General features: G+C 27.9%; 1 protein-coding gene across 1 annotated transcript in view; it reads left to right on the top strand.

The window, feature by feature from the left end:
- The first annotated feature begins 520 nt into the window (after positions 1 to 520).
- The window catches only part of LOC111036218 (low density lipoprotein receptor adapter protein 1-like), a 28,756-nt gene continuing 2,757 nt past the window's right edge, over positions 521 to 26,519 (top strand). The window contains exons 1-5 of the mRNA XM_022318166.1: positions 521 to 826; positions 13,144 to 13,310; positions 20,662 to 20,777; positions 21,665 to 21,776; positions 21,880 to 22,009. Of these exons, the coding sequence (XP_022173858.1) occupies positions 778 to 826; positions 13,144 to 13,310; positions 20,662 to 20,777; positions 21,665 to 21,776; positions 21,880 to 22,009 (574 nt within the window). The 5' untranslated portion in view covers positions 521 to 777. The remainder of the gene's footprint in view (positions 827 to 13,143; positions 13,311 to 20,661; positions 20,778 to 21,664; positions 21,777 to 21,879; positions 22,010 to 26,519) is intronic.

Here is a 26,519-nt window from a genome sequence, read left to right as displayed (position 1 = left end):
TTGTAGAACTTATTCAGAACGTCTTGACGTCATGATATTATAGAGTACCGTTTAACATAATGTAGTCGGACAGAAAAACCCGAGGAATTCCTTTGTCGTAATATTATCGTACCGCGTACCCAACTACCGGTTAAAGCATCGAATTTCACATTTGGGTAGCGAATTGATCGGTTGAAAGCTTACTGAAAGTGAAATCAATTAAGTATTTGTCCAACTCATTTCGAAGTTTCCCCTGCATTAAATTAATATAAACTATGTACCTATAATTATTACGTCGGGATGATAATAACATTATGCGGCGTCAAATGCAAATCAAATACGACGTGTATGTGTGTGTGTGCGTGCGCGTTTGTGTAATTTCTCATATTGTATTGCTTGTTGTTGTTGTTATAGAGAAGAACTTTTCCACAGCTGTTTGGTCGCATTCAAGGGAATTGGTTTGAGTGAGAGTGGAAGGGAGAGGGTGCATGTGTGTGTTAATGAGAGAGAGAGCGAGTGAGAGAGAGAGGAGACTCCACGCGCACGCCGCTGTTCGTCAGTCGTTTTATGTACACTGTTCACACTACACACACAGTGTACGGTGAGAGTTCCGGTAATCCGTGCGTACGCGACAAACAGTCGAGGACTTTGTACGTCTCTCTATTATCGTAGTCGTAATACTACATCATAGCATTTTATTAAAATAATATAGGCTTAAGAGTATATAGTATACCGAGATAATATAAATATTAAAATAGAATAAAGTCAATAAAAATAGACGGATCACCTACTGCCAGAATGCCACTGTCACTTAAATCTATATGGAAAGGAAACTCGAAACATAAAAGTAAGTGAAATCATTGTACCTAACACATTATGTGCGAAAAAATAATATTTTTTCAACTAAAAGTGTATAGGTAATGCCCACGTTTTCGAACAAAAAATCGTTAATAATATGTCTTATTACCTTTGTGGTTTAGTTGAAATCACTGTATTTCCAGTGATAAAAAATATTCCTTTTTGTAATTATCCCTTTTAATAATAATATTTAAAAGTGCATACCTGTTAATAGATTCTCTCCTAACATATAAAAATAAGGTGTAATGATTTCGAGACATTTTTGTTTTGGTGGTTGGTAAAGGAAATATCAAATATTAAAATATGAATATAACATAAATTATTACACTTTAATGTTTGAAATTTTACTTTCATATGACATTTTCGTCAGAGGGAATTAAATAATTTATACTATATCATTTCTTATCACCGATTTAGCTGATAATTAAAGTATTCGCATCATCTGCAGATGAGTTTTAATTTAATGCATCACAAGTGCTAAAACAATAACAATAGTTAAATGCTATTCCTAGTAGTAATTTATCATGAAAAATTGGACGATCATGCTACTATGCACTGGTGTGTTCTAATATAATAGACACGTTTTATTCGTCTGATACTGTTTCCCATAATGTAATATATACAAAAACATGATGTAAGAAATCTTTTGTGACTCAAAGGCCTGTCGAACTTGACGTCAACTCTCAACAACCATAACGTCACACCACTCACACCACGAAGTATAATAGTTTTGAAACACATTTCAACTGAAATTTGTTACCCACGTATAATTAGTGAAAAACACGGGTGATCCGCTACTTGAGGCTAGCAAAACAAGAAAATTGGTTATGGTGTGTTAATTCATTTTTTTTGCAAGCTACATTAGAGGGATTACGATGGCATTAATTTTCGCGCTCATAGTTTCGCGTAGTAATTATTATAATAGTAGGTCGTATTATAGCTAGAGCCCTAAATAATTGACTATTGTTACGATGCGAACAATTTATGTATAACGACACTTGTACTTGTTTGGTTTATTTTTGCAAATATTTATCACCCGTGGGTATCTACTTTTCATAAATACATGCGTCATACATATTACATACTATCCAAATTGTTTTTAAAAAATATTTTGTTTTGAGCAACAATGATTTTTAGGCAATGTACGCTAATGGGTATGTATTTCATACGCAATACACATACGACATAACTTACTTATCTTATATGACATCTGAGTATATCTAATATGAACTCGAGATACATATAAAGATAGAGCACGACATTTTCAAAAAAAAATATTTTCTGTTATTATAAAATACAGTAGGTATATACTTTACCCTCGACTTTACAAGTGATCTTACTTAGACCTAAACAATACGACGCTCGTAATAAAATTATTGCGATTACTTAACATTAGATTAAATGGTCTAAATAAAATCCTTATTGGAAAACTAATCAGATTTTAATTTCCCAAATGAAATAATAATCTGTATAGTACTTAATTAGTTTTAATAACTTTTAATATTAATGACTAACGAGAACAGTAAGAACTATGAAACAATGATAGTTTTAAATTGCATTAGACATTTTAGAAATAATTAGAAATTGTTTATTTAGAAAAATTACATAGGTACTTAAGTTTATCATTGTATATTTGTATGTATACGTTTTTAAAATTAAGCATTGATACGACATGTTACATAATATGTAGCCTGTACCTAGTAACACAATTTTATTTATAAACAAATAGGTACTAGACGGGGGCGGCCTTGTGTGCGGGTGAAGGGGTTGATCGCCTCCCCTTGAGGTGGACTAGCCTTAAATTCCAAAGGATAAAAAAAATGGTTCTCCACTCAGCATCTGAATCCCATGTAAATAAATAATATTTTTACCATTCCCCCCTCCATAGTTATGATCTGGAGATGCCCCTGATACAAGACGTACTAAAGGAACAACTTCCTTCTTTTGGAAGTTTCATGACAATACAGTATAATTGTTCAACTACGGTTAAAAAAATTGTATTTTGGTAATTCTGTTAGGTTAGGATTTGTGGTGTAATGATTTGTATTAAACTGGAATTAACATAATATTATGTACCGTACTGTGACAATTTTTTTTGTAATGAAATACAATGTTTTAAACCATAAATTAGTTTTGACTAGTTTGTGGGATTTAATTTTATCACTGCATTTTTTTTATTTTGAAACGAGAAAAATATTGGCACCTTCTTTAAAAAACTAATCAAACAATTGAACAATGATATCATTAAACTTCTCGGGAAACAATCGGAGAGAAACTATGGTTCTCGTTGTAATGACACAAAAAAAAAATAACGTATATAGGAACGAAAGAAAAAATTGATCCATTTTTTAAAAATGTACGCGATGTCAGTTAACATAAATCTATGTAGGTCGTCGTTTTGTTTTATTGTAAGGTTCAGCTGCGGCAGACGTGGTAATAAAAAATGAAAAGGGACATTTCTCGTTAGATCGAAAGATATATAATTTTTAATAAGAGTAATATGATATGAGGATAGTCATAGGCTGATACAAAATTGCAATTAAATTGTTGAAGTAACCATCACCACGCGTTCGGAGGAGAAATTATTGTGTTATTACGATTTGTAAAATGTGTCTCGGTTGAATGGATATTTTTAGTTTCTTCAGTGCGTTGTGAACAATATTATTTGTTCTATAAGAAAATGTTTTTAATTCGTGTGCAATCGCACGTGAAATATAGTCTAAATAATAGATACTATGTTTAAAATAATAGGTTGTAAACATTATTTTTTTTTAGTTTTGAACCCCGAGACCTCTTTCAAACGTGTACCTACGTAATTGAATAATTATTTAAAAAAATCTCAAATGACTATACTCCCAAGACCAATGTATTATTGACATGTTAGCCACGAAGTATTTGCATTACCTATTTGATGGCAGTGCAACATAATCTCATTATTTACTGTACCATTGTACTAGCCGCTTCACAGAGTATAATATTATAATAAACATCATTACACATTTTAATAGCATAGGTATAAAGTATAAACCAACAAAAACATTGATTATTTGACAAAAAATATAGGTTTCTTTATACAGTACCACCATATCTGTGGGGGCTTACAGTTATTGGTGACACGAATACGCGGAATACGAAATACTATACATTATACGAATGGTCATACAAAAAAACGATCTATATAGGCCCACAGAGTTCAAACTATATGCGTCTGGTAGTCGTGTCAAACTTACATTATTTCGAAATCGTGATAACTCGAACGGCGCGTATTAAGTGGCGCCACTGTGACCATTAACTAATCAATAAAATATTATGAGCTGCGATTTTCATTACACCTATATATAGCTATAATAATAACAGTAATATTATTTCATAAAGGTATTTTATTTTTCAAAAATCTTATTCTGAAACGTTGTTTTCTCTTCACATTATTCTAAATGTATTTATTTATTTATTATACTCGTAATATAACGACTAGTTATTATAGCTTCTGGTTTATTGTCAAGGAAAAGAACATTCTTCGTATTTTTGTATATTATAAAGATATACGAAAATTCGATTCGTGAGCGCTTCTTGACACTTATAGAACATTATAGTGCCTGTCTGCTATTACTTTACTGTTTAATGGAAAATGGTAGATAACCATCAATTGCAAGTACCTATTTATTGTGTTTGTGTACCGATATTCGTAACGTGGGTATTTTCCAACATTTTCGTTTTAAAAAAAAAACTAGTGATAGCTCGGTCAGCAATAAAATGAAAATAAGTTCCTACAGATTGTGTCCAAACGTTTTTTAAGTCACGCCTGTACGAAAAATACATAAAAAAAATCTCACTAGAACATTTTCATTTTATTGCTGTCTGGAAAACGCGGGCGTACTATTTTAAACCGGATGTCATCGTTGTCAACGTCACACAATAATATGCGTATGGGAGTTGACTCTTATCATTGAAGTTCCTGACCACCAATCGTCTGAAAACCATAACGGCATAGACGTACTTCGTAACGACTAACTATGTAGTGACTAACGAAGATAACTAATTTAACTGTATAAGTCGTGCCTAATGTTTACACAATTATTGAATTATCGTTAGTAAATTCGAAACCATTTTGCTTGCATTATTATTATCCATTATAATATACTGTCCTTTCGAAACCGATATTATACCGAGCGATTTGTGGCAGCGGAAATAAGCAAACGAGAGTGATGTCTCAGTGGTAGGGCAATAATAAATAACAATAAAAATATCATTATGTCCATTCTACGTTTTAACGTATTTTTGTTGTCCTGCATTCAATGATAAACTTTATTTATTATGTTAACTACTCTTCAAAGTGTTTTTGTTTTTATCACGTCAAAACAAAACATATTAGTACATACACATAAACGTATATACTATATAGTACGAATGTACGACTGTACGAGTATACATTTTTTAATCATTTAAATAGCCTATTGAATTTAGTGTTGAAGTAAAAAAAAACATAAATAGATAATGGATAAAAGTTTAATATCGGAGGAAATCGACCGTTTGGAGAAAAAAGAATGTACAAACGACTTTTCAATTACGCGTGAATAAATTTATAAATATATATATTTTATTATTCTATAATGTATATGGTTGTACCAAAGAGGAAATGTTATCTGGGTCAGTGTTATATACGACTTAATAACATTGTTAGGTATATGTTTATTATTCTCATTACGGGGAAAACTGCGTGCAATAGCCTATAGTAAAAAAAAAGGCGTATGGGCCAGATGAGACGTTGTTTATGATAGTACTACAGATGTGACTCAGAACCGGTTTTTCGAGTCGTATGGCGTCAACAGAATAATTTTTTCCTAGAATTTAAAAAAAAAATTATACAAAATTATAATATATCTACACCTAAGCAGTTTTTATATATTTTTAGATAAATGTTTATAACCAAATTATTATCACTGGNAGTTATAATAATAAGTATATAATTAAAGTAATTTGAAATATTATTGTTAAATGAGAATTATTTTATGTTTTATCGTTCCTATTCCAAACAAACATTTTTTTCAATAAATTTACCAAATAAACGAAAACAATTATTTATTCAATGTATTTAATAATACAAACCAAGACTAAAGAATGACACTATATTATATTATTATAACATAATATTATATTTCATTAATTTATAATAATAATACAATCTTAAAGTTGTTGGCTCTTCTCATTCTCTTTTCGTTCTCAGTCATCATGCATATTTATATAAGATATTTTATAGTTGTGGGTAGGTATACCGTATACGGTGTATAATATATATTATTATATCCATAAGATTACACTGCCACAGCCCACAGATCTAATGATAAACTCAATGGTGATATTTTGTTCTCAAACGTGATACGCAAAATATTAGGTACTTACACAGGAACTACTATTATAAGTATTATTGGATTTTCCTATTAAACTATGTACACACATACACAATATACTGCAAACGGGCAGTAGGCCTTTATTAATTATTATACATCGCATTACATAGGATTTTATGTTTTTGATAATATTTCAATAAATATCGGCTTGGTCTACATAGCAAAACTATTCCTAAACTTGTGAATATGAATAATTTATAACTTCTCGTAGGGATTTTCGGTTTCGTCTGCGTATTGTGTAGATTGATCATAGGTTGACCTATAGATTGAACCTACTTCACAGGTAGGTTATAACTAGTAGGTTAGATTTTACAAAATAAATAAAATGTATTGCACAGAGGTTTGTCTAATAACCATAATAGCAATTCATTTTTTCATCAATTACGCATTAACTTGCTTTGATCAGTATCAGTAATATCAGAACAATGTTTATGATGAGTTAGTAGCGTCGTTCAAATTTTTAATATAAAACTTATGCTAATTAAATCACTAGATTACCTTGGATGCATTTTGTAGAAAACATGAAGTTCAAACGCATAATATAATGAGTGCTGAACTATTACTTATTGCTGTCTGGAAAACGCGGGCGTACTATTTTAAACCGGATGTCATCGTTGTCAACGTCACACAATAATATGCGTATGGGACTCTTATCATTGAAGTTCCTGACCACCAATCGTCTGAAAACCATAACGGCATAGACGTACTTCGTAACGACTAACTATGTAGTGACTAGTAGGTCGTCGTTTTGTTTTATTGTAAGGTTCAGCTGCGGCAGACGTGGTAATAAAAAATGAAAAGGGACATTTCTCGTTAGATCGAAAGATATANGTATATAACCAACCTGTTTTGTTGTTATATTTGGCAATCGTAATATCGACTAACCAAAGTATTATGTCTATTCAACTTTAAAATTGAAAACATCGATAATCATTGTACAGAGTGATTCGGCGAGTATGCTCATTGCTCACAACTAAGGATAATATTTTCTTTGATAACTAATTTATTCAAATTCTGTTTTTTGGAATTGTAAAGTATATTCAAGAATTATACATGTTTTCAATTATTTAGATTAACGTCTTTTTTCAATTTAAAGAATGCCCTGTGATAATAGAAATTATTTTTTCTCAAATAAGGAACAAACTTTTTTAGTATAGGTAAATAATTGATAAGCAGATTTTTTTTTTTTAAATTTTAATGGATTTATATCAAAATTTTAACCAGTAGTTTCAGAGTTATTAAATTTATAACTAACTAATATATTTTATATTTTCTCCATGTATAGTATGTAATATTTGTTGGTATTTTTCATAAGCAAATAAATGTGTAGGTAGGTACAAAACATGACATTGCAATATCCCGAAAGATTGCTAAATATTACTATTATTACTATATAAATATTGCTATCTTTTTAAAGCAGGAAAAAACAATTACATTTATCAATATTTCATAATTATTTCAAATAATATATAGTATGAATATTAAAGCAATTAAAACAAAATAGTTAATAATTTAATAATTTAATAATTTAAAATTTAAAAGGTTTTACTTTCTTATATTTTTGTCTTATATTTATAAAGTTATAATAATAAGTATATAATTAAAGTAATTTGAAATATTATTGTTAAATGAGAATTATTTTATGTTTTATCGTTCCTATTCCAAACAAACATTTTTTTCAATAAATTTACCAAATAAACGAAAACAATTATTTATTCAATGTATTTAATAATACAAACCAAGACTAAAGAATGACACTATATTATATTATTATAACATAATATTATATTTCATTAATTTATAATAATAATACAATCTTAAAGTTGTTGGCTCTTCTCATTCTCTTTTCGTTCTCAGTCATCATGCATATTTATATAAGATATTTTATAGTTGTGGGTAGGTATACCGTATACGGTGTATAATATATATTATATCCATAAGATTACACTGTTTTCTAACAAATTAGCATAGTACAATTAGAATTTTTTAACATACTTTTCCAATGATTTATGTTTTTATTTATCCAACATTTTACAATTACATATTTTTAGTTACATAAACAGTTAGATTTCATAATGTTTAGCCGGAATACATGGATGTCGAACAAATTTCAAATACATAATAGTTCTAACTTCCAGGATAATACTGAGTACTGACTCAGGATAATTATACAAACGTGAATACACATTATTACTAGGTAATAAACCAGGAAATTAATTGATATGGTAGAATCTTTAAAAAAAAATTACATACAACTGTATTATAGAGTTTGAAAAAATCAATCGAATTTCGCAACTAAACATCGAACTGTAAAACAAGACCCAAGAACGATTTTTTATTTTTATATTATATATGTATATAAATGAATAACAATATGTAATTTGCAGTTAATTTCTACTTAAATTTCAATAAACAAAATATATTTAAATCTTAAATGCTAAGAAAACAAAGAGTTCCGCTTTGAAAAATAATATTGTTATTGTATTCTTACATTAAACAAACAAGATGAGACATTTTTTTTACAACTTCATTATTATTTGATTTTTATAAATTAATACTCTCGTTCCAGTTCTCTATAATATAGGGTGAATTAGGATATATATATAAATATGAGATAATTGAGATGGTAAATTGGTAATTACTAATTAACGAACGTGGTAGTAGGTATAATGAAATCTTAACAATTAATGAAAATAATTGCTTCGGGTTTTTCCAATGGATAATTGTAATTATTTATTTTCACTTATAATATTTAGGTAGGATGTCCGTTTGTTTTGAATATTATGAATGATATTTGTATTAATATAAGGTTTAAATTTGCATTGAATATAAATAGTATAATATACAATATACGATATACCAAATTGTATGTTTTTCTGATAAGATTTGATTGCAAGAATATTTTTATCTGGATACGCTGTTAAACATTCTTGCATTGTAAATTGATTATAAAAATAATTATATTTACTATCAGTCTATAATAAATATAAATATTGAAGATTAAAACAATTAAGCCTTCGCAAATTCGTACTAATTAATTACCTAATTAAATTTTTGACAATTTCTGTTTTAGTAAAAAAAAATTGCAATAGAAAATTTAATGTAGTAGGTTATCTGTTATATTTAAATTATAATTTATGGATGGCAAAATATTTCACAAAAATTAAATATAGGTAGGTACCAATTATAAAATATAACAAACAGTTTACTTTTGTTTAGTCAAATATGTAGGTATGCTCTCTACGATATATTAGACTATTATAAAATAGTATATGTACTAATAAGCATTGTGCCATGCTTAGTTACCTAGTCTATTGTTTTGCACTTGATATATACTTAATTATACTTTTAAATATATGAAAAAAGCCATTAAATTTGCTGCATAAATGCATTATTTGTCTCTTAGTATTTTGCTGTATATCCTTCAATACTTGTAATGTTTTAATATTAATAGACATAAATGATTTATGATTAAAGATAACAATTGGAAAATCTATATAGATTTTTAATGAGCTGAAATTAGTTGTACATAGGCGATAGCCCATAGGTATAACATAATATAAAATATTATAAGTACATAATATGTTCATATTTAAAATCGTACCATAGGTTACGTACGAGTTAGATAAAAAACATCGTCTTTGGGTTAATTTGTTATTAAAACTCAAAAGAGAGACTTAAGTGAAGTTTATTCACATAAATTTTACAAATAAAAATAAAACCAAAATTTTCTGACTACAATAAGTTATCACATATTTTCTAGTCATATAGCTACTTTTATTTAATGCAATAAATTATTATTACTTATTATACTATTATATATTAATATACTTATTTATTAATTTTTCAGTGACTTTAGTTACGCATCACAGTTAAGAAATTATATTTCTGTACTCAGAATACTGAATAACTTTTATAATTATTTTCATCATAGTATGTTGGGTATATTGAATTTGTTTTTGTAGAGATAATGAAAAATCTGTTCAGAATCTAAAATAAGTTTTTCATTTTTACCATAACAACTGTAGTCTAAAAATTAAAAAATTAACTTTAAAAAAATAGTGTTTTATTATTCTTTTACAAATTATAAATTAATTTTTGTAATTTGGCTTATACAAATGCGCATAATTGATTGCACACAAAGTCATGAACATGGGTAATTTGTTATTATTTTAATCACGATATTGATTGGTGTTTAAAAAGCACTTTATTTCACTTATCTCTAGCTTTAAAAACTACCATTAGTTTAATCCGATAAATTACGGGTATACACAAAAGTATAATAATATTGTGTTGGATATTAATTCATATTTTATTAGCAAAGCAGTTATAATAATAGTTATTAAAACTTATCTGGACTTATAAATATAATGTTATATAAATTAAATAGTTATAAACACTGTACAGCGTATTAGCTTCTTGGAAATCCGTTCAATTTAAATAAATGTTTTTCTAGAAAAAACGATCCATCTTAAATAATGTAATGAATTCTAAATCTGTATATGAATGACATTGAATCAGTTATTGAAATTTTTTGAGTAAAATTTTCAACTTTCCGGTACAATGGTTGCAATTAATCTTATATGAACGGTATTGAAAATTTTAAATTCTAAACAATTTTCATACAATGAAACTATACAATTGCAATGTTTACACTACTTATTTTTTACTGCGGACTTACATGCATTTTAAATAATAAAAGCAATTGGTTATATTATATACTAATATAATATTATACAAACATATTATAGACGATCACATACAAATTATGCTAAAACTTGTTGTTTTCAGTAATTTAATTGTAAATGAAATAAACTTCCAAATTTTAAATTTTTTAATTAGTCTCTATATTTATAATTTATAATATTTTATCCATACACCACATTATTTGAGTAGACAATGAACGCAATTCAAACAATTTTGGAGAGGTGCAGGCATATACTCGTACCTACCTGTATAATTAAGACGCGAGTATGCTGCTTATGTTTTGTTCAAATATTTCACCTGCATTGTGCAAATTATTAGCAAACACTGAATGTAAGATTTTTTTTTGCACTTGGCTCTTACTAGTTACAAGTTACATAATGATAAAACAAAATGCAAACAATTTTTAGTCGAGGTCTACGACCTATCATCTATTATACCAATATGAAATCAATGAGTGTGTCTTCATGATGTATCATGCATGTAGTTACAGTGTTAAGGTTATTCGACTAAACTGTAATTACTGCTAATGACTAAAGGTTTTTATAAATTAAACACACCTAACAATTTTAACATTAAGCTTGAAATATCTGCATATCACTCAAAAATTCGATTCAAAATGAAATCGTTACAAACTGTATACATTGGTGTTTTAAATCTAAACTATCCCATCATTATTCCATTAATGGAGATAGGTAGATATATCTTAGAGAGAACGATTTTAAGCATTACAAATAATAATGTATAGACATTCTTAAAAAAACCTATATTAATTGTAAATGTATAGTGATATTATTTGTAATACATATTTTACAAAACTTAATGATTTAGAATAATAAAAATCTAAAACATTCACAATCGACTCATCAAACGTGATGTATAATAATTGATATTATTTATTGTTATTACTATTATTTGTATCATACATATTTTTTGAAATGTGAATAATAATTATTGCATGTTTAATTTATTCAAAAATGTTTGCAAATAGTTTTTCAACAGTTGTGTGTAACAGTGACGCAATCAGTGGTGGTGACGAGAGGGGGGTGGTTAAAACCCCCCTTTGAAATCTTGTTTTTGTTGCCAACATATTATCGTATGCATAATTAAAATATTGTAACAATGTTACCCCCCTGAAATTATTTTCAAGTTGCGCCACTAGTATGTAAACGATCCCATAAATGTATGGCATTTTTTCACTGATATTTTTTATCAAGAGACTACCTCCCTATAAGCAACGTGTGTGACTATACACTTACAATTATCCACTTACCATATAAATAAATTATTTATCCTGAATTAAATAGGTAATTTGTAATCAGACTTAATTAAATTAATATTATTAGTATATTACTATATATTAGTACCTACGAGTATATTAACTGTACATCGCATTTTCCGGTTTTTAATCCATAAATAGGTTTTTGATAAATGCTAAACAAATTATGTTTTAATAACATAAAATAAAATGATTTTTTTATAACATTCGAAAACAGTAATGAAATAATAGTATTCTTATTATTTTTGGGTGGTTTATTTAAAACTATCTGTGACCCGAAATTCAACATACAAATGTTGGAAAACGCTCGTTAACTTGTGTTTACATGTTTGTCGTATTTGTAATGTCCTTTCCTATTCACGGGTACCGTAATTTATGGTGTAATATTAACAAAATTATGTTTGTGGTTCATGAATAAAAGATACAATCATTATTATAATGTTTTGCTGCGTTTATTTAACGGTTTATTGACACATTTGAGTCTACCAACATCGAGTAGGTATAATGTTTTGACTCATTGTAAGTCATTATTTGTAATATGATTGAATGAGATCATGCATCCATGCCCTACAAGCACACATTAAACGTTTATTATTTCAGTAGAATTATGTTATTGAAGCTAATTGGTATAATTATACGAAATTACTGCGGTAGGTTACCGTCTTGTATCTAATTGTCTTAATGAAAGAACCGGATAAAAAAATCTAAATATCACTCATTTTATAATTTATTATTGGTCTGCTTTAACTTATCACTTAACTGTGCCATAATGTCGGCTCTTGTACTGCAAATCTTACATTGTTTTTATATTTAATAAACTTTCGCACGAAAAACACCCTTAAATATGCATTTGTATTCAAACTAATTATTTATTAATAACCCATTAATATGTGATTTGCTTTAATTATTATTTAGAACTGTCGGAAGACAAATCGTTGGCGATTGGACAAAACGCGGAAGACGGGGCCGCGATCGCAGTTGAAGACGACCAGACAACGTTTGACGTGAAATATCTAGGTAGCACTCCCGTAGAGTCTACGGCTGGTGCCATCGTCGAAGCGGTTAAAACCATTTTGGTTATGGTAAGTAAATTAAGTTTTGTTTGGTACACTACATAAATGTTTTTCACACAGATCCTGATGTCTGGTGCTTATGTATTTATATATACTGTACGGTTAATGCACTGTTGAACTTGATTTGAGGGCAGTGCAGAGACACAGTCTGCTGCTGTAGACACTGTCCCTGCATTCCACCAGGAATTATTATTGGAAAAGCTGGGAATAGCAATACCTATTAATTAAATATGTTTGTACGATGTCATTTGTGACTTCATCGATATATATATATATACTATATAGGTTAACTATTCCGAATTAAATTAAATTAAATTGATTGCCGATCTGGCTCGGTTATTACTCAAGATAAAAATCGTTATACTCGTATCAATAAATTCAGTTTTCAGCAGCTATGGTTGCAATTGGTTAGGTTATAGTGATGCTACAATTCTTATCAACTTTACGAATTGCATGAGTTATAAATGTGACAGCAAAATATTTTATTTGTTATAAACATTTCGGGAGGGCGTGGGATTAGCTCCTCGCTTACACCAAAATTTTCGCTCATGAATATAAGTCTATCCATAGTTTTAACGTTATTGTTATTTGCTTTATTTGTTGTAAACGTACTATGCTAGATCGACTTTACAGCTGAACAAACATATGCCTACATATAAGTATGCGGAAAATATGTCACTAATTTATACAGGCGTTACAAAAAATATGGTTGTACGCAAACCGCGATATGTTGTAAATCGGTGAAGTTAATTTTTTATGATATTGAATAAAACCTATATACAATATTTTTACATCACCAAAGTTTTTAGAGCAAACTGGTAACAGTCTCCCGCTCTACCAATCATCAGGTATACTTCATTTTGGTTGTTTTTTCGTTTTATTTTATTGTTAATTGTCGTTATATTATTTTTTTTCCACATTTTTATCGGATACAAATTAATAACAAAATAAATAACCATAGATAAGCCGATAAACTATAGCCATTATTATATATTTAGCTATATTTTTAATTGCATTTTAATTTACCTATTAATGTTTATTTTATTTTCGAGTAGCTCGATTATTATAATATTTAATCTTTATAGTTTCATTAAATTGGTAGTTTAAATTTACTGAAATGTCACATTTGATTTGTCGGCAAATATTCTATGGACGAATTTAAAAACATTAAATGATATTGGATACTATGAAAAAGAAATATGTCATTTATTTTTCTTTCCATACAGATAGCAACTATGTACATTATACTGTCAATCAATTGTAATGAGCACATGTCAAATACGTCGTTTTATCGTAGAATTTGATAAGAATTTGATAAACTATAAATGCTGAATTTAAATTAAAGGCATAGATATTTTCATCTCATATAGTTGAAAAAAAAATTATTGCATTTAAAATATTTGGGTTTACAATGAAAACTCATTTTTTTACATTGGTATCGTTCTGATATTGATAGTTATGTTTTTAGAAGTTTTGGTATAAAAAGAAAATGTCAAATTACAGATGTTGATGTAGTCTATTATAATACTAGTGAAGAGAAAATATCGATCAATCTATAATATTAGATACTTTTTTTCTATGTATCTTAAATATATTCTATAAAATAAATAATACATAATATGTATAATGTCACATACTCGTATTACAATAATATATTTATTAATTAATAATACAATTCACCTAATAATAATTTAATCAATATTTCCAGTTTAAAATACCTAAAATTGAAGTCAAGTAGTTAAACATGACTCATGAAAAAATATAATTTACTTTAAATTAAATGATTTGGTTTGTTCCTAATGTAAATTGTTTAATATGAATAACGTTGTATAATATGGATAGTGAAAATTTAAAAATCACACTCATCGACTGAATGACATTTTTCCAAATGATTTAAATATTTAATGACTCAATGTAGCGATGTAGGTACTCAATATGGTAATTATTAAACAAGTTATAAATGCGTATAAGTTAATTTTTCAATTTTATATTTCATAACCTTGTACAACCTATATCTAGTATATATTGTATAATTACATTATCAATTGTCATAATACACAACTGACTAAATATGTTTAGGTTGTATTGAGAAAACAGAATGTAATATGTAGTATTGAAGTGAGATCAAAAGGCGTATAAAATGATCAATGTTTTATCGTTTAGATTTTATGCCCTGATGTCTAGTATTTCATATTTCGTATACGTTTAATATAGATTTCGAGTATTAACTGTTACAAGTTCTTACTGCCTCAGAAGTATTCTAAGCATCCAACGTAAAACATTAATTTTCATGTTTCGCCATGTACCTATTGCATTTGTCGTGTAAGAACAAAATGTTATTAAATTGTTCTACATTTTGTATTTAGGTTTGAGAATATTTGAAAACTTAGAGTGTAGTATACTCTGGTTAAGATGTCTTACATGTTATGATCTTTTGGATTATTTTCTCTGTTGGGTACACATTATAAAGTGGAACGGTTGTAGAATAATCGGAAATTTCTCGTTACGAGTTGAGTTTTAAGACACCTAAACTTAAATCGGACTCTAGCAGTTTTACTTAATAATAAATATTATATAGTTGCTATTTTATATTTATACATAAACATAATATATATATTGTTCGAGTTATCCTGGACCATTTGACTCTATTTTTACGCGTTGAATGAAACCAAGTGTATCTAAACGTATATAACAGAACTGAGTAATCAAAAAAAGTAAATTTTGTCCAATGTCATATCGCATTATATCAAATATCGAACTCCGTTTCGAATCGTGGTCCATAATTTTAGCCAAAGCAATACATGCAAAGTACTGCTCGAATATATTATTATCTGTAATAAATGTCGCAATAGACCGGCATGATTATTGATTAGCATCGGTGCGCAACGATTATGGCGAGCGCTTATAGACGTCGAATCAGAAAATGTTTTGTCGGTTGTGAAAATTAAATCTGCAATCCGTCGAATTAGTGTTACGGACTGGCCTATGTAAATATATACTATTTTGCCGTTAATGCGCGTTGTGAACGAAGTATTTTCTTTGAATAATCGAATAAGAAACGCATACGTATAAGTATAATGCAATTTACCATTCAGTATAATCTTTTTGTCAATTATCTTTCCAATCGGAGCGAAACTAGACTTTCGATCTCTCATAGTTTATCTGTGTACCTGCCTAGTACCAACATACTTAACTATATGCATTATGCATCACGCACAGTAGTACCTACAGAGTACTAGATTTTTAAAAAAGTATTCACAGCCCCAGTTCTAACCTCATCATTTGTATAGATGTTGTACAAACATGTTCCATGTTCGTATTAAAGTTGGATAATAAAATAAAATATGATTAGCTCTTTTGGTGTGGTCGTATCGGACTCATCCAGCATTAAGTCATCATAATGGTTTTCTTTCTGTTGGGTTTAGTAGGTATGGTTGTATGCATCATAATATTTTGACGTGTTTGACTTTGTCTAAAAGCAGACGACACATGACATCCAAATGTGAAACTCTAGACTATATCGATTGCGATCGGTAGGTACGTTTTTGCTATCGATATTAAACCTACAATTTGTTTGTTTTAACTAGACTTAGGTAAAATACTTAAAATAAATATTTGGAATAAATACTCGAATACTTATGAAAAATAGTATTGAGAATATGTATTTGAATACCTCATAAAAAATAATATTCCGAATAAAGTATATAAAATACTCTAAGTGTATTCCAAATACTTTTAAAATACTTTTCAGTTTTTGTTTTAAATATTAAACAAATTATACTTTTCTTAGGGAAAATTTAACATTAACGCCAACATATTTAATGCAATATTTTACGTTGTTAATACTCAGTTTAATATGTGTATAAATTATACAATATTTTTACAATATTTTACAGCATAATATTGTAAAAATTTCCAAATAAACAAAGAAAACAAATATTATTGTAAATAAAAAGTATTTTTGTATAGGAATAAAATACATTCAAAAAATATTCTAAATAGTTATTCAGAATCTTTCGGGAAAAGTATTTTAAAATTATTCTGAATATTTAAAAAGTATCTCGAATACTGCATTCGAAATATTTGATAATTGAGTTGATCTCTCTCGGTCTAGCTCTGGATTAAAGTACTACCAAGTCATGCATGTTTCTAAGGCTATAGGTATTGGAAGGGGCTTTTATTTAATATTAAAAAATATAACCACCATAGTTTGTGATGATAATGCCTGAAGTTAATAATTTCAGTCATGGTTATTGTTAAAGAATGCCCGACGCTTGATAGTAACCATGGCTTAAATATAGTAGGTATGTATCGCGGTATTTCGTGGTTATCAGCTATAAGATATAATTTATCATATAAAATTATTCACAAATCATTACACATACATATAATTTATTTAAACTAATTATAGGTAATAACACTAAATGCGATCGGCCATATTAAAAGGATGATTGAATGCCTTTACATTATTAACAACTGCGAATGATTTAGGTACTTTATACAATTGGTTTAGATGAAATGATAAATCACTTATACTTACAAAGCTATAGATGAGGATGTTTGAAATAATTAATTTGAATTATTAGGTGTATTCGTATGACGTAGATATAGGTACATATGTTTCTTTTTATAAATTGTAAAATGTTTAATGTAAATTGTAATTTATAAAATACTTAATACTAAATAGTTAATATTGTATATTATATTGAATTATGAGGATAAAATATTAATAGTTGAAAACGATAGAACAGTTTTAATAGATAACCTTTTTAAAAGACTAATAAAAATTATGTGTTTAGAGCTAGGACTTAGTCTGGTTTTGTATCAGTCTTATAACTATTGCTTTAAATCTGGCATTTTATTTATATCTTGTTTGATTATGAACTCACCACATAAATTATCTCCTCCATCACACCATTTTAGTTGTGAATAAGAGTCAGCAAGATAAAATAAACTTAGAGCAGAGCTAATATTCACTGAGATAAGTAAATCGATGTTCTTATTTTATATTATGTCATGTTCGACGCTGTAATAGCAAACAAAGATATACAAGACTTGATTCAAACATTTAACTCGATAAGATTTGTATATCGGTATCACCTTTCTAGTTCATTAGTTTCATTTTCAGATGATTTAAAAAAATCGTTTGTATAATTACATGTATTATATTTAAATGTTTCAAAAATAAATTTTGTTTGTAGATATTATTACAAAAATTTCATCAAATACCTAAATCTTAAATCAATGTATACTGTGTAGTGAATATCTACGTTTAAAATAATATTTAAATATTTATTGTAGTAGGTAAAGGTAACTATAAATAGTGTACGTCAGTTGTACTAATTAGTAAAATAAGTTTCAAATGTAATACATAATTAACTAATTATACACGCGACTTTTTGATCTAAAATAACTAAATATCAAATAATATGCATTTTTTTAAAGTCAATATTTCATAGCGGACCATTAAACACATTTAAATTATAAATATTTTTATATTAGATGGGTAGCTGAATATCTCGGCTTTGCTCGTGTGCAGTTTTTGCTGTGGTATAACTTTTTTTTATGTATTACAGGAACATATTGCCTTTAGATTATTACCATTATTTATTATAATTATAATTAAAATTATTTATTACATCACCTCGGCTTATTAAAAATATTTGTTTCCGGATACTCTTCTAAATAGTTATAAGGTACCTACTACGTCGTATTTTATTTCATCTACCTAAGTCATCAACAGCAACTATTTTTACTCAAAAAACGTAGTTATTTCTGCTATTGCTATTATAATTTGAAACCAATCCGGTTAAGCGACAATGAATCAGTCAGTAAGGACAGGTTATATATATATATATATATAGATGTATATAGATGCATACACATTAAAATTATTTAAGCTCATTATTATGTATTATAATTTTAATCAAAATTAAATATGCATTTAAATATTCAATTTTGTCGCGTGTACTCACACATGTGTGGTTTTTTTAAAATTAATTACTAAAAATCACTTTAATTTAGTAAACTACGCAACGTACATTTTTGGATTCGAGATGATTGTTATATGAATCAAATTATTTGTGTCAAACCAGTTTTTGATTATGCAGCTAAATAAGAAATATGCAAATGCAAGAAGTTCCCATCCCTAGTTATAACTATGCAGATATTACCATGGTCCTATTACCTATCTTTAATATACTAAGTTAAATAACTTAAAACCGTCGAATTTTGATTTTAATTTACATAAAAATGTACAGTGGAAAATAGGAGTTCTTATTTAAAAAACAGAAGTTTGTATGTATGCAGGAAGCTCATTGTAGTTAAAAGAATCTTAACAATTTAGAAATATCGTTTTTAAGAACATATACAAATTCCAAAACTTAGGTTTTGAACTAACTGCATTATTAAAGAAATAATTAGGAGTTAGCTTCATGTACATAAAACACATGTCATTAAGATAAAAGTAGTGAGACTTATGAGGTGGATTTTGTAGAACTGAACTTTATCTGGACTTTTAAACAGTTGTATTTGTCACATACAGCCAAAGTAATATTTTAAGTTATATTAACTTGACAATTAATTATTGATATTTTAAATAAATGACTCTTACTTTTATTAAATTCAAAAAGGTCATAATCCTTTAGTACACAGGGGATATATTCATATTCTGTATAATAATGGTAAAAACAAATATATTTACAGACTATAACAATTAATTTTAGCGCAAGTCGTTATTTTCATCCAAAAAAGATTAAACTGGCATTTTTTATTAGTTAATAATTAATTCATATCGGTATGTGTTATTAAAGTTTGGCAGTTAGTGAGTTATTTATCTATGTATAAATATAAAACATGAAACAATATATTATTATCCTGAATGAAATATAATTATTTTTAAAATGTTTGAAAATATTTAATTTACATAGTTTTAAGTTGCTACAAAAACACTTTTTTTAAAGAAAAAATCAAGTTTATCACAACCAAATAAGTATAAGAACCCTGACCTAAACATATAAAAACTTGTAGTAACTTGTTCTGAATTACCAAGAGTTCAATGTTTGAGAGGTTTATCATACGCAACAGCGCAACACTACAACATTCAGTATGAAATAATAATTTATGATTAGGTTATTTTAATAATTTAATTACCTAGTACAAAAATGGGTTTAAAAGTTATTTTTTCAAAAATAATTTTGGTATAAGATATTTTTATAAGATATTATTAAAAAACCTGTAACTACTCTGTGCAGTTACCCCTTACTCGTTCATACACAGACCGATTTTCCATTTCCATTTCCCTTTTTGAATTAAATCTCAATTATTTCTAAATAAAAATATGTTTTTTTATTTATTCCAGGCTAAAGCCAGCAAAAGAAAACCACAGAACGTAACGGTTACGTTAAATGGACAAGGCATCAAAGTGATAGAAACCAGTGACGAAAAGAAGATCGTTCTGGAAACACCAATAGAAAGGTGATTGTAATCGTCATTATAATACACCCGTAGAATGTTTAATACTTTAATTACCTAATATTAGGTATATTATATGTACCTATCGTATGACGTGAACGTAATTTTGAATCCTATGAGCCGAGTCTTATCACTTATCAGTAGAGAGAAGTTTAGATCGTTTAGTCGGGTTTCGACTGCAGTGTACGAAATTCACATTTTGAACCCGTTTTAAATCTGTTGGTAAGGATGAGTCCACAGTAGGGCTGTTATTACCTGTTGCTTCGAGCTTCAAAATAATAACAGTAGGTATTACGAGCACAGCTTTAATTTAAAAATGTATATTTTCACGTACCTAACGATGTTTCTTTTATCCGTTCTTCATCAAAACGAAATAGCTGTGGGCAATCATCAAATTGGAACAAGCTATACGCGTATTATCAATGCCTATCAAACACTTCGATAATCATCTTTATTATATTTTGTACAGGAGCTATGATTCGTTTATTTTCTAGTAAGAAGCATTACTCGTTTCATACTTAAAATTCGTATACTTTATGCTTAGTAATAATTATTATGCTATTAATTAAAAACTGCACGCGTCTGGAAAATATAGTAGCAACGTCGTTTGCTGATTATTTGTTTTTCCGTAAACCGCAGCAGACCGAAAAACCTGCCGAAGTATAATATTTTCACGGTTGAAAAATCTAATTTCATTAACCACGGACGTTGAAAACATAGAAACAGATAGGTATCTTGTATAGTTATTAGTTGTATGGGTATATAATATTATATAGGTACATTGATAAATACATTATTCACGACCCGCCCTTCCTCCCCGCAGTGCCTAAACGCATTTTCTGATCTCAAACACAATGTTGAGTTTTGTTTTTTTTTTTCGCCGTCCACAGGGTGTCTCATTGTTTTACCGACTCGGCTCACAGCAATGTCTTCGCCTTCGTCACAGCCAGCGGCCTAACCATGTCGGAGTGTCACGCTTTCATGTGCGCCAAACGGAAAATGGTAAGGTCAAGTTTATCCAGTCGCCGGTATATCGCAGTTCGCATGCGACCTCGTCACCGTTTTTGTTTTGATACCTGTTATCTGTTATCTACCACATATATAGGCACAAAACATGTCCGTCACTATCGGCCAATCGATCAGCTCTGTGCCGGACGTCTGGAAAGAGATTAACAAACCGAAACCAGACGCAGACTTGAAAACACCAGACGTAATTCCAGCAGACACCGTCCCAGGTAAACAATAATATTATTAATTATTATATGCATGTTACCTATATTTTGTTTTATCTTTTGCACAAACGATAGTCGAGGAAATTTAAGCAATTGTATTATTTTAACATAGGTAAATATATGGGCTGGATACAAGATTTTTTGTTTTTTTACCGATTTTTCTTAATGTTTTTGTTGTCATGGTTGAGATCTCAAACAAATATGATAAATATTCTGAGGGTCGTCTTCAAAATAAGTTCGAGAATCATTGTGCTTTAAATGCCTATACGGCTTTACCATTTATTTGACTCGGATACTCATTACATTAAATTATATACGGTTAAGATAGGGCGTTTTTTAAAAAGTTTTTTCTTAATTTAATCAAAGCTTAAAACATTAATACTCATTACTCACACAGTCACTGACACCTATAAGTTCTCTAAGAGAATCGTTTTTCGAAGAAAACAATGATAAATATGTAAATTTTCTCTGAATGAGGAAAAAAATTGAATCATTGTTTTCCAGCATGTTTCTGTTGGTCTCTATGTTTAATACAATACGATACAATTATTCGTGTTGACGTGTTTTTTATCGTCATATGATTTGTTAACCGTAATCGCGCACGCATTGACAAGTGGAAATTGCGTACACTATCGCGTGATTATTTTACTTACATACTTACTTGTTTGCTTAGTGCCTTAGTAGATCTTATAGTTATATGTACTATAGCTAGGGCAAAATGTTAAATGATTTTTCGTTGCTAGGCAACCGTACCGTTAAGCTAAATCAATAAGAAAAACACAGATGGAAAAAATCAGTCAGGAAAAAAATAATGAGTACTCCTATAGTAAAAACATATTCATATTAAAACGTTTTAATTGGAAATTCGTTTGTTATACATGTGGACGCTATACTCGTATGTGTTCTTTCTGACTTACACTGTGCAAACAACAAACCTATATACCGGATTCTTACTATTTTATCTTTATATAGCTAATATTAGAGGACATTTACATATTATCGAATTTGTAGAGGTATTTTAAACTGGTATTGGACCGTTTATTTTATAACAAGTTATATGGATTTAAAAATGAACTATTTAAGTACTTTTAACTCATTTTAAAATAAAAATATGAAAAAAAAAATTGTTAAGGCCTTGTTTATCTTCCCCTTTATAAATTCAATAGGTAATGATAATATGTAAATTTGCTCTAATTTCAACTATAAATTACGTATGTTTGAATGTGTAAGTCAAAGACAGCACACCTGGGTGAAGCGTTATCTTGAAAAATTAGTGTAATTATTAATTAATCATCTAGACTCTAGACTCTAGAGTCTAGACTAAATCTAGTCTTGAATTTGCCTACTATAAATGTTTGTTTAATAATTACTGTTTTTGAGTCGGTAAAAAAATAATTTACGTTGAATGTTTAAATTTGAATATATAGGTACAATTTACCTGTTTATATTTTTTTAAATAGAGTAGAAATAAAAGTAAAGATAATATTATCAAATGTTTTTGATATTTTTTCGAAGAGTGAAAGCTTATTTCCGTTTTTCAATAATTATCGAATTTGATTTAATTTTGCCTCTGGTAATTTAGCAGGCACCGTTTCAACGACGTAGTTCTTTGGAAAATTAATATGTTTATGCATGTTTTGTATTTATAGACTTGATTATATCGAATAAATTTAAATTACCTACTCGGTCATGCATTTTCAAAGAGAAAATTAAAAACAATATAGTTACGTGACTATTAGATTGAGGTTAATTTTATATAATGATTTTGTTGTTATTATATTTTAAAAACATATAACATTTTTTTTTTTTGTAATAAAAATCTTGGACATGTAAATAAAGATACAATAATTTTACAATGATTAAATGTTTGAGGAATCTTGACAAATGACAATGTAACTAACATGTCTACACAAAATACTATTATATATGATAAAATGTTTACATTTGTGTACATATTCTGATTAAAAAATAATAATAAAGTTTTCTGTGGAACTAAATTATTTTGTTTATTGTAATTTGAACAAAAGAAAAATTGTTATTATGATATTATACATGCATGTAATATATATATGGTAGGTTCTTGATATGTAGGACATTGTAGGTACAAATTTTATACAGAAACTTTAAAGCAGTTTATTTCTATGCTCGATTTTTAGCACTTGCACAACGATATTTATCAACTTAGAAAGTTATTTGTGTTGAAGTAAATCCATAGGTGTATAGGTATACCTGATACCTTTATATATATACATTTATATCATTATAGTATAATTTATTATTAACACCCGATAACACTTTTTCTTATACTATAATTTAAGTAGAAATATTTTGTTTAATCTTAATGCGCATAACTTGATTTAATTTCTTTATCATTTGATATTTAAGTATTTTTAAACATCGTAATTAAAAACAGTGTTTCGAACTACCTAACCTTTCGAACACTTTAAAATTTTTTTTTTTTCCAATTTCGTATAATAGTGGTACCTTACAGTGTAAGTTGAGAAAATGAATAAGGGTGCGCTTATACAACAAAAAATAAAAACATACTCATCTTTAATATTATTTGTGTGAAAGTAATAAGTATAGATGCAGATAAATAATAATTCGTTTTCAGTGTTAGGAACTTATAGTAAAGCTCCTATGCCATATGTTACAATATCATTTTAGTTTTACCTTTTAGCAGCTATTATAGACAAAAATTATTATAATCCTCGTCGCACTTATCCACCCGCTAAATCCAATAGTACACAGCTTTGGTTTTCGTACATAATACGTATAATACGTTATTTATTCACAAAAGTTTTCAGCCATCTGGACGGATGTGATTCATAATTCAGTTATTTTATTTTATTTTCTAAATGTTACCTAGTAGGTTTCCGCTCACAATGTTATCATAACTGTCAGTATTCGGTGTTCAGTTTTTTTAATGCGCACGTTAAAAACTAGGTATACCTATTATTGTTGTTACTATTATAATTGTCGAATTAACTGTTCCAGTAAAATAAATTTTGAATACAAAATTTCTGGCTTCACAATCTAAACACAAATGAACTATTCATATTATTGAACAGATATACATTTGTTCATTAAAAACAAATTAAAAATGTTTTATAGCTCATTTCAGAAAATTGTAGTGTTGTGAATAGATGACCAAATGGAAATTGTTTTTTAAAAAAAAATTGTAAAACAAACAACCATGTTTAAAATATTATAACAATATAATATTATGTAATCAGGTGTAAAATCGATTTTATCTATGCTATCACCAGATGGTTAGGTATTAAAATGTTGGCATTATACTCTGTTAAACAGTTCTTAGATATTAACCGTTAGTTAATTTCATGCTACAATCATAATAATATTATGTCAACGTGATTTAGTTGTATTTTTTCGATTTCAAAATAGTTTTATCATACGTTTTTTTTTAATTTGATTGATTATCTGTAATAAACTCAATGGCCAATAACAAAAATTTCCACGGCGGCTGGCTTAATTATCCTTAAGAGTAGGCACATAAGGGTACTACATATTACGCAATAATGTATTTAGGCCTTAGAATATAATCTATGATTAAATAGATATGAACAATTTTTGAAATCAGACTTTGATTCATTTGCATTTGATAGAAATTAATCCTAGTCCACTTGCTACACTTAACTGAGCCTATGCCGAGACTACGAAATTAAAATAAAATAGTTGGAATTTATGTTATCAAAAACAATTTAGACATAGTAGCGTCTGTAGTGGGTACTATGAAACTTAAGATTTTGTAATGTTTTGTAAACTTTTGTTTTTGTTTACTGTCTTACTTTTGTGTGACTGCCCAGTAAGTATTTAGTATACAAGTTTAATGTTTGATAAGTTGTACATGATGAATGATAATTGTTGTAAATTTTAATCTTGAACAATTAACTGCGGGAAAAACGTTGAAAGTATAAGTTATGTTTGACAATTATTAGGTAGTCGATAACGATTACGTTTATGTATTAAAATATTAATAGGTATATGTATATTATAATTTAAAACAATACTATTAATAACTTTATCTCAATTTGTATTTTCTAAAAAAAAGTGCAGTTACATTGACGAATATTTAGAATGTGCCTACAACCAATATTGTGAACAAATCCCATTTTTTTTTTTATTCAAATCCTAGAAAATAAATAAGCGTATAAGCAATAAAAGTGTAGATGTAGACCATCATTTATGAATTTATGATACATCATATTATATGAAAATAATATGTAATACAAGTCACAATTTCGGGACCTGTTGCGGTAATTTTATATAAGTAACATAGAAGAAAAGCGAAAGCATACATAATATAACGTACAAAAGCGTTGTCTTGCTGTCCATTGTGTATGAACTGAAAAAATTTCACTTTTCTCACACGTCCGATGTTCATTGAATAATAATATTATTAATAATAATAATACCTAATAATAAAAGACCATTCTAAAGGCAGATATAAGTACAGTACAAGTTATATAGTCAATTCGAAAATAAATAATCT

This window comes from Myzus persicae, unplaced genomic scaffold (genome assembly GCF_001856785.1).
Source record: "Myzus persicae strain clone G006 unplaced genomic scaffold, MPER_G0061.0, whole genome shotgun sequence".
Lineage (NCBI taxonomy): Eukaryota > Metazoa > Arthropoda > Insecta > Hemiptera > Aphididae > Myzus > Myzus persicae.
The sequence above is the reverse complement of the archived record's forward strand: the minus strand, read 5'-3'. Positions and strand labels throughout refer to the sequence as shown.